At 49.3% G+C, this 10,856-nt stretch overlaps 1 protein-coding gene across 1 annotated transcript in view; it reads right to left on the bottom strand.

Moving 5' to 3' along the window:
- Window positions 1-1,139: 1,139 nt before the first annotated feature.
- Window positions 1,140-10,856, bottom strand: part of LOC126101218 (translation initiation factor IF-2-like) — a 93,377-nt gene continuing 83,660 nt past the window's right edge. Inside the window, exon 3 of the mRNA XM_049911910.1 lies at window positions 1,140-1,548. Coding sequence (XP_049767867.1) covers window positions 1,140-1,548 — 409 coding nt within the window. The remainder of the gene's footprint in view (window positions 1,549-10,856) is intronic.

Below are 10,856 nucleotides of genomic sequence, written 5' to 3'. Positions count from 1 at the left end.
AGATATCTGTTATTGCTCACAGAATTGTTTCACATGCTTGGTGAGCATTCTGGGAACCACAAGCACTGCTGCTCAAAGGGGTAGACGTAGCCGACCATGGTCAACTCCAGCAGCAGATGATCTTTACATTGTGCAACAGGCAAGAAGGGTTCTAAGTCAAATAGTGGGTGCAATTGCAACCACACTTAACAGGACTTCAAGGCGCGCAACCTCACGCTCCATAGAGGAAATGGGACTGCACAGAAGTGGTCTCTTCACCCACCGATCAATACGTTGTGTTCTGTTGACACACGTCACCGTTTCTAATGGTGCCAAGATCGTAGGGACTGGACCAACGAGGAATTGGGTTGCGTGCTCTTCTCGAATGAGAGCAGTTTTCGTCTGAGTAGTTCAAACACGTAATTCCATCGGATTTGTTTCCAAACATTATCGTCTTGGTGGTCCAGGTGTTACAGTGTGGGAGGCATATTGCTTCGTTGGTGTACTGACCTCCGAATCTTTGTACACAGTACACTCACTGGTCAAAGTAATTTTGAAACTGTGTCCTGCCTGTCGTAAGAGGCGACTAAAAGGAGTCCCTCCCCCTCAAGGGTGTAGTTTGCGCCTGCGTCCGGAGACGGACGGTTCCACGACTTACACTTGTGGTCATTTTGGTCTTTCGCTTATTCTGGTTTTTTCCTTCCTTTGTTTGGTTCCTTTCTTTGTCCTTCTCCCTCTGTCACTGTCTTCCTTACTTTTTACCTTGCCGTCTTCTCCTTGCCGTCTTCTTCTCCTTGCCATCTTCTTCTCCTTGCCGTCTTCTTCTCCTTGCCGTCTTCTTCTCCTTGCCGTCTTCTTCTCCTTGCCGTCTTCTTCTCCTTGCCGTCTTCTTCTCCTTGCCGTCTTCTTCTCCTTGCCGTCTTCTTCTCCTTGCCGTCTTCTTCTCCTTGCCGTCTTCTTCTCCTTGCCGTCTTCTTCTCCTTGCCGTCTTCTTCTCCTTGCCGTCTTCTTCTCCTTGCCGTCTTCTTCTCCTTGCCGTCTTCTTCTCCTTGCCGTCTTCTTCTCCTTGCCGTCTTCTTCTCCTTGCCGTCTTCTTCTCCTTGCCGTCTTCTTCTCCTTGCCGTCTTCATCTCCTTGCCGTCTTCATCTCCTTGCCGTCTTCATCTCCTTGCCGTCTTCATCTCCTTGCCGTCTTCATCTCCTTGCCGTCTTCTTCTCCTTGCCGTCTTCATCTCCTTGCCGTCTTCTTCTCCTTGCCGTCTTCTTCTCCTTGCCGTCTTCTTCTCCTTGCCGTCTTCTTCTCCTTGCCGTCTTCTTCTCCTTGCCGTCTTCTTCTCCTTGCCGTCTTCTTCTCCTTGCCGTCTTCTTCTCCTTGCCGTCTTCTTCTCCTTGCCGTCTTCTTCTCCTTGCCTCCTCCTTCTCCTTGCCTCCTCCTTCTCCTTGCCTCCTCCTTCTCCTTGCCTCCTCCTTCTCCTTGCCTCCTCCTTCTCCTTGCCTCCTCCTTCTCCTTGCCTCCTCCTTCTCCTTGCCTCCTCCTTCTCCTTGCCTCCTCCTTCTCCTTGCCTCCTCCTTCTCCTTGCCTCCTCCTTCTCCTTGCCTCCTCCTTCTCCTTGCCTCCTCCTTCTCCTTGCCTCCTCCTTCTCCTTGCCTCCTCCTTCTCCTTGCCTTCTCGCCTCCTTCTTCTCCACCCTATGGTCTCCGCCTAGGCGTTTGAGGGAGTCTGTCCTTTCTCTCCCTCTCTCCCTTTTTTTTTCCTCTTCTTCTTTCCTCCCAGTGCGTGCCTGAAGGCCAACCCCGTTCGCACGCGTACCCAGTGACGGGGTAACGCGTAATTCCCCGTCCTGGGTAGACAAGTAAGGCACGCATGTAACCCCTGTTAAAGCCCAGGCCCAGGGAGGGGTGATTGCCTGAGCTGACACCTTCCGACCATGCCGATTGGTCCCTCCGTCCGTTTCTCGGGAGCGGGAGGTGTGACCTGAGGTGTGAACAATCACCTAAGGCGGGAGTGCCCTCTGAGAGGGGCCCCACAAGGAAGGAGCGCGCCATCGGAGACGCTGGCAATCACGGGGGATTCCTCTGCAAAGGAATTCTCTTCTTCTCTCTCGACTTCTGCCCAAAAACGGAAACTCGACCAGCCACCGGTGACAAAAGTACTACCGCCTGCCCCAAAGTTCCTCGTAGTTTCTAGATCTGAGGACGGAACTGATTTTTCATCTGTCAACCCTTTCATTATTCAGAAAGGCATAGATGCCATAGCCGGACCTGTCAAGTCTTGTACCAGGATGCGTAACGGTACCTTCTTGTGAGAAACTGAGAGCGCTTTTCAGGCACAAAAACTGCTTCGGGCCACACTCCTGTACACGTTCCCTGTCCGGGTGGAGGCTCACCGCACTTTGAATTCGTCGCGTGGTGTGGTATGTACTAGATCACTAGACGGATTGACTGACGAGGAGATTCAGTCTTTCCTCACTGAGCAGGGCTTGACGGCTGTCCATAGGGTCATGGAAAAGGTCAACAATGACCTTGTACCGACCCGGACACTTTATTTGACCTTTGATAGTGTTCAGCTGCCGTCGCGCATCAAAGCGGGCTATGAGGTTATTTCTATTCGCCCCTATGTCCCGACACCTACGTGCTGCTACCAGTGTCAGCGTTTTAATCACACCCGCCAGTCTTGTTCCAATGCGGCTAAATGCGTCACTTGTGGCAGGGACGTCCATGAGGGTGACTGTCCACCTCATTCTCCTCCTTGCGTGAACTGTCAGGGTGGCCATGCAGCGTCCTCCCGCGACTGTCCCATCTACAAGGATGAACGCTGTATACAGGTAATTCGGGTCAAAGAGAAAGTTTCCACCTCGGCTGCTCGCAAGCTATTTGCTAGTAGGAAGCCCACGGTGCTCCCAGCGGGGAAATACAGTACTGTCCTCGCCTCTCCTCGGACTACCAGGGAGGTGTCGACGCAGACATGCGGTCTGACCTTTAGCGCTACGGTCGTCCGTTCAGCCAGTGCTAAGATCGCCCGGTCAACGTCTCCTCTTCCTCCCGTCACACATAAGACACAAGCATCTTCATCAGCTTCTGCCAAGACTAAGACCCAGAAGTCAGATGCACGGGCCTTCAAGAAGGAACCGTCCCGTGAAGACTTCCTCCGTACCTCGAACTCTCAGCCATCGATCAGTACTTCGACTAAACGACCTTCGAAGAAAGCTCATAGGAAGCAAAGTTCTCCTTCTCCGCCACGGCACGTTTCTTCTCCTGCGCCACCCAGCGGTTGCCGCCCCAGGCCGTCATCTGTTTCGCCTGGTCGCACCGCTGGTAGCCGAACATCTGGCCGTTCACCGGTGGAGGAAGCTCCCCCTCCCGGCCATCTTAACCAGATGCCCGACGAACCTATTGAACAAATGGACGGTGACCCTCAGCCTATTGATAGCGGCGGCAGTGCTCGCTCGAAGCCAGGTCCTCAGCGGCCTTCGAGGTGACCCCTTCTTGCTTCTCCTTTTTCTTTTTCCTCTCACGATGGCACTTCTTCATTGGAATATTCGCGGCATTCGCTCCAACCGAGAGGACTTAAAGTTGCTGCTACGCTTGCACTGTCCGCTCGTCGTAGCTCTCCAGTAAACGGAGCTACGCCCATGCGATCAAATTCACTTGGCACACTATGCCTCTGTGCGTTTTGACCTACCCCCTGTGGCAGGTATTCTGGTTCATGGACGGGTTCTGTTGCTGGTCCGGGATGATATTTACTACGATCCCATCACATTGCACACTGACCTGAAGGCAGTTACTGTCCGAATTACTCTCCCCACTTTTACATTTTCCATTTATACCGTTTACACTCCATCGTCGTCTGCCGTTACTAGGGCAGACATGAAAATTATTGCTCAGCTACCTGCACCGTTTTTGTTGACTGGAGACTTCAATGCCCACCATCCCCTTTGGGGCTCTCCAGCATCCTGCCCGAGAAGCTCCCTGTTAACAGACCTTTTCAGCCACCTCAATCTAGTCTGCCTCAGTACTGGGGCCTCTACTTTTATTTCGGACATAACTCACACCTATTCCCAATTAGACCTCTCTGTATGTACTACCCAACTTCACGCCGGTTTGAGTGGTACGCACTTTCTGATACGTATTCGAGCGACCACTTCCCTTGTGTTATCCATCTCCTGCATCATACCCCCTCTCCTTGTTCAACTAGTTGGAACATCTCAAAAACAGACTGGGGCTCTTCTCTTCCTGGGCTACCTATCAGGATCAAACCTTCGCAAGCTGCGATAGTCAGGTCGCACACCTCACGGAAGTCATTCTCACTGTTGCTGAATATTCCATCCGGCACACTACTTCTTCTCCACGTCGCGTACCGGTCCCGTGGTGGACCGTAGCATGTAGAGACGCTTTACGTGCTCGTCGACGTGCTTTACGCACTTTTAAACGCCACCCTACGATGGCAAATTCTATCAATTATAAACGATTACGTGCGCAGTGTCGTCGTGTTATTAAAGAAAGCAAGAAAGCCAGCTAGCTGTTTTCACAAGCACCTTCAACAGTTTTACTCCTTCTGTTTGGGGTAGCCTGTGCTGGCTGTCTGGCACTAAGGTCCACTCACCAGTTTCTGGCTTGACGGTCGCGAATGACGTTCTTGTGGCTCCTGAGGATGTCTCCAATGCCATCGGCCGATTTTTCGCAGAGGTTTCGAGCTCCACTCATTACCACCCTGACTTCCTCCCCCGAAAAAAGGCAGAGGAGGCAAGGCCAACTAACTTCCACTCCTCGAATCATGAAAGTTATAATGCCCCATTCACCATGCGGGATCTCGAAAACGCACTTGCAAGGTCACGGTCCTCCGCTCCAGGGCCTGATTCTATTCATATTCAGATGCTGAAAAACTTTTCTCCTGCGGGTAAAGGATTTCTTCTTCGTACTTATAATCGCATCTGGATTGAGGGTCATGTTCCCACATGCTGGCGCAAATCTATTGTCCCGATTCCTAGGCCCGGGAAGGACAAGCACTTGCCTTCCAATTATCGGCCCATTTCCCTTATCAGCTGTGTCTGTAAGGTGATGGAACGAATGGTTAACTGTCGTTTGGTTTGGCTGCTCGAATCTCGACGCCTACTTACCAATGTACAATGTGGATTTCGTATGCGCCGCTCTGCTCTTGACCATCTGGTTACCTTTTCGACCTTCATTATGAATAACTTCTTGCGGAAGCGCCAGACCGTGGCTGTGTTCTTTGATTTGGAGAAGGCTTACGACACCTGTTGGAGGGCGGGCATTCTCCGGAACATGCATACATGGGGCCTTCGCGGTCGCCTCCCTCTTTTTTTCGTGCCTTTTTAATGGATCGACAGTTCAGGGTACGTGTGGGTTCTGTCCTGTCCGACGCCTTTCGCTAGGAGAATGGGGTGCCTCAGAGCTCAGTTTTGAGCGTCGCTCTCTTCGCCATAGCGATCAATCCAATAATGGATTGCCTCCCAGCTGATGTATCAGGCTCCCTTTTCATGGACGATTATACCATCTATTGCAGCGGGCCGCGTACATGTTTCCTGGAGCGCTGTCTTCAGCGTTGTCTTGACCGTCTTTACTCCTGGAGTGTCGCCAATGGCTTCCGTTTTTCTGCCGAGAAGACGGTCTGTATTAACTTCTGGCGCTACATAGAGTTTCTCCCACCGACCTTACATCTCGGTCCTGTTGCTTTCCCATTCGTGGAGACAACAAAATTTTTAGGTCTTACATTTGACAGGAAACTTAACTGGTCTCCACATGTCATATTTGACTGCCCGTTGTACCCGTTCTCTAAATGTCCTCCGTGTTCTCAGCGGTACGTCGTGGGGAGCGGATCGTACCGTCCTACTTCGCCTATATCGGTCGATCGTCCGCTCAAAGCCTGATTATGGGAGCTTTGTATACTCCTCTGCACGGCCGTCCATCCTACGCCGCCTCAACTCTATACAACATCGGGGGTTTCGTCTTGCGATCGGAGCGTTCTATACTAGTCCCGTCGAGAGTCTTCATGCTGAAGCCGGTGAATTGCCACTAACCTACCGGCGCGATATACTAATTCGTCGGTATGCCTGTCGGCTATTGTCAATGCCCGACCACCCGTCTTATGATTCCTTTTTTGACGACTGTCTCGACCGTCAATACGGGTTGTATGTATCTGTCCTGCTACCCCCTGGAGCTATCTTCCGTCGCCTCCTTCAGCACCTTTATTTTTCACTCCCTGCAACCTTTCGAGTGGGCGAGAGCCAAACGCCACCTTGACTCCAGGCTCAGGTTCACGTTCACCTTGACCTCAGCTCGCTCCCAAGGGAGGTTACCCCAGTTTCGGTATACCGCTCCCGGTTTGTCGAACTTCGTTCGAAGTTAATTAATACGATCTTCATTTATACAGATGGCTCTAAGACCAATGATGGTGTCGGGTGTTCTTTTATTGTCGGGGCACACAGTTTCAAATACCGGCTCCATGGCAATTGTTCGGTCTTCACAGCTGAGCTATTTGCCCTCTAACAAGCTGTTCTTTACATCCGCCGCCACCGACATTCTGCTTATGTCATTTGCTCTGATTCCCTGAACGCCATCCGGAGCCTCAGTGATCAGTATCCAGTTCACCCTTTCGTGCACCGGATCCAACGCTCTCTTCAACAGCTGGCGGGTTACGAATTGGACACTGCCGGTTCAGCCATCGCCATCTGGTGACGGCTGCGCCGGCGCCGTTCTGCCCATGTGGGCAGTTGCTGACGGTACGCCACATTTCAACGTCCTGTCCGGATTTTAATACACTGCGCATTGATCTTGGACTGCCATGTACTCTGGATGCCATTTTAGCGGATGACCCAGGAGCAGTTGCTCGCGTTCTTCGTTTTATCCACTTGACAAACCTGTCTAAGGTCATTTGATTATGCTGTTTTCTATTAATCCCTTGCCTGTTAATGTGTCTTTTATAATGTTGTCCTCTTTAGTTGCTGTTTGAACCTTGTGCCTCGCAGTGCATTCATAACTTAGTCTGGGGGCTAATGACCGCTGTAGTTGTGCACCCTCAAACCATCAAAAAAAAAATGTTATCGATATCAATGCGCGACCACCTCGAGCATCACAGGTGGAGGAGCTTTTGAAACGACAGGATATTCTTCAAATGGACGCGCTTGCCCGTTACCCCAACTTAAATCCCATCAAGCACGGGTGGGAGGCGTCGGGAGGGGGCGTGGGGAGGAGGGGGGGGGGGACATATTGTAGTAGCACGTCCACAAACACCAACGACTGTGCACCGACCATCAGTTGTGAAGTGCGCTGGCAGAGGAATAGAACGCCCTATAACAAGAACTCCTTACTAACCTTGTGGCCAGCGTGGGAGCATGAATTGCCGTCCGTGTTGATTGGAAATTTGTGGTATGGTCTTGTGGGACCAAACTGGTGAGGTCATCGGTCCCTAAGCCTACGCACTACATAATCTAACTTAAACTAACTTATGCTATGGACAACATACACACACACACCCATGCCTGAGGGAGGACTCGAACCTCCGACGGGGGGAGCCGCACGGACCGTGACAAGGCGCCCAGACCGCGCCGTTACCCCACGCGGCACCGTGTTGATCACATACCCTATTAAGAACCATGTTCCACTTTTTTGTAATGTCCTGGAGGCCACCACAAATCACTATGGCTTCAATGTAATCACAGTATTGGAATAAAAGTGCCATTTCTATTTGTCTCATTTCTTTCAGTTACCTTCTGCGCTGTGCTTTTACACTTCTTCCTATCTATGGTGCTATTTTCATCGAGCTGTATTACTTAACTGTGACACATCATGCGAAGGTTACTTTCGTTCTCGAGTTCTGCACACCAGTGTAGTTCACAGTACGTTATCAGTGTCACAAACAGTCCTCTTAGTAAACCCTTTATTCCACTGTCTGATCACCGTAGCTTTCGTATTACCAGCAGTTCGTGAGATAATAGTGCATGACAAAAAGTACCTCAACACATTCCTTTACTTTACAGTGCTCTGTTCAAAATGGTTCAAATGGCTCTGAGCACTATGGGACTTAACTTCTGGGGTCATTAGTCCCCTAGAACTTAGAACTACTTAAACCTAACTAACCTAAGGACATCACACACATTCATGCCCGAAGCAGGAATCGAACCTGCGACCGTAGCAGTCGCGCGGTTCTAGATTGAAGCGCCTAGAACCGCTCGGCCACCGCGGCCGGCACAGTGCGCTGTATCCTTCGAAAACATTCCACTTAGGGAACCATTCTTTTCATTGCCCCAATGTCGTAGCTCTCGTATTATTTCCTGACATATTACCTTATGGCCGGCCGGTGTAGCCTTGCGGTTCTAGGTGCTTCAGTCTGGAACCGCGTGACCGCTACGGTCGCAGGTTCGATTCCTGCCTAGGGCATGAATGTGTGTGATGTCCTTAGGATAGTTACGTTTAAGTAGTTCTAAGTTCTAGGGGACTGATGACCTCAGATGCTAAGTCCCATAGTGCTCAGAGCCATTTGAACCATATTACTTTATGGCAAGAAGAAATCTGATACAAACATTCTTTAAGTTCATAGCCCGTGCTATACATCGAAAACAAACACTTTGTCTGGCGCTATTATAATAATGTTACTTCATAACTTTATTTTATACCTTCGCTTTCATAGTAACTGTATTGAATGCTACTGCATGCTCTCTACATAATTTTACTTGAAAATATGTACACGCAAAATTATTATTTATTTTTGTATCTACAGCAACGTGTTGACCAAGGCTTGACTTGATTGAGAAAACATGCAGTATCTTTCCTTCCTGCCAGTATCCCACCGCTCGAGGACGCACTGAACGTCTTCATATTGGCTTTGACGTCCTTTTACTTACTTCACCCGGTCACGTTTGAGCAATCTGCACTGCTAAAACGCTTCTTTTCTCGAAGACACCCGATAAAACTTACTGTGGGTCTTGTGTTTCAACAATTTCCTTAAAAGTAAAGAGTAATCCCGATTTAATTAGAAATGGGGATGTGAGGTAATGGAATAGTGGGAAACTCATGTGGTATATTGCGAGCTCCGTGTTATGTAAGAGTGTTTGAACCGAAAGCGTTATAAGGACCACACCTAACAGACAAATTGATTATCATCTCATCCCTGTGATTCTCTTAAAGACAGTGTTTCCCACGTCTTCACTAATCCACATAAGCCAAATGACAACGAAAACTGATTAACGTAATAAGACGTCGAATGGTGCTGAAAATGCATTAAACCATTTTAAAATGCAAACCAAGAACAAGAGAGCGTGCAAGACACTTCAATAGCATTCAGGAACACAGCGGGGTTCACATTCGCGTCATGCCATCCAGATTTAGGTTTCCCGTGGTTTCATTAAATTGATCCAGGCACATGCCAGTAGTATTCCTTCCTAACCTTTGTCGAAAATCAGCTAATACTCAGTCTCTCTTCGCTGACGAGACGTCAAACACCAGCTTCCCCAGCCTTTTACGAGGGCTGAATGAAAAGTAATGCCTCCACCTTCGTTAACTGGGCTTGTATGGGAATATTTTAAAAAATCAAACGCAGAAATAGTCCTTAGAAAGTGATCTTTAATTACCAATATTCACTTTTCCACATAATCACCAGCCAATTGGATACATTTCTGCCAACGATGAACACGTTTTCTGAAGCCACCACGGAAGAAGTCGACACTCTGTTTCCGCAACTACAGTCTCACAGTTCTCTCAACGTCTTCATCAGAAGCATCATGGTGTCCCCGCAGATCGTCTTTCTTGGGAACAGGTGGAAGCCAGACGGTGCTAAATCTGGACTGTATGGAGGATACTGTACGGTGTTGACACACTGTCTCTGAGGTTCTGCTGTGGTGGTAAGTGAAGTGTGTGGTTTGGCATTGACATGCTGCAGGAAAACATTTCCCTTTTCCTTTCGGACCCTTTTCAGCCGTCGGTTCAGAGTTCGCAGCGTTGTGATCTAATGCTCTGAATTTATTGTTGTTACACAATCAAAGAAATTAATATGGATAACATCACCTCCACCCCAGAACAGTGTGGCCATGAGGGCTGTGTCTTGAATTTCTTTTTCTGGCTCGAGTCTTTGTGTCAATGTTCCATAGACTGAGAGAGAGGCCAAATTACTCTCTCATCTACTTTCCCTATACAGACAATTATTAAAGATTTTATTACAACCTGACACACCTTGAGCAAGACTCTAGAAAGTTAATGCCCGGAGCAAACGTTGATGGTGCCTGGCAGGGCGCTAAAATCATGAGGTATTTTTATGATTCTTATCTCACAGAAACGGCATGTTGTGAGTTGAAAACAATTGGCAGGGAAAACATCCCTTACTAAATCTTGCCAGACAGGTCCACAGCTGTACAGGGCAGCCCCTCGTCGAGAAAGGTCTCCAGAAGAGCAACGCAGCGATACCTGCTGTGGTGCCAGCAGAAGGCCTGGGCTGGGGTGATAGTCTGAAGGAACGTGTCTACACAGCGGAGTTGTAAACCAGGCATTGAGTACAGAGCCATGTATAATAAAGGTTCACAAGTTTTCATGTTTGCTGAACATGCAAATAGGCCAGTAAATCACTCCCTCCCCCACCCCCACCCCGCTGCCTCGGCTGTGCAAAAAAATCTGGCTTCTGGGAAACGTTTGGAGCTAGAATCTTTATTGCAGCTCGTAGCTAGTCCTAACAAGCTCCAAGGCACAGGTGATTTAGATAAAGAAGTTTGAGACTGTATCTGTTCACTTGTTACCGTGGGAAGTGACACGACTTCGGAGAAAAACATCTCCCCCCCCCCCCCGCGAAAATTAAAAAAAAGCCGGTAATGGCTTAGGTTTCTTAACTCTTGCACTGGTTCGACATGAGTTTATGCTGTTATGTGGGAGGG

This window comes from Schistocerca cancellata, chromosome 9 (genome assembly GCF_023864275.1).
Source record: "Schistocerca cancellata isolate TAMUIC-IGC-003103 chromosome 9, iqSchCanc2.1, whole genome shotgun sequence".
In the NCBI taxonomy this organism is placed as follows: Eukaryota; Metazoa; Arthropoda; class Insecta; order Orthoptera; family Acrididae; genus Schistocerca; species Schistocerca cancellata.
The sequence above is the reverse complement of the archived record's forward strand: the minus strand, read 5'-3'. Positions and strand labels throughout refer to the sequence as shown.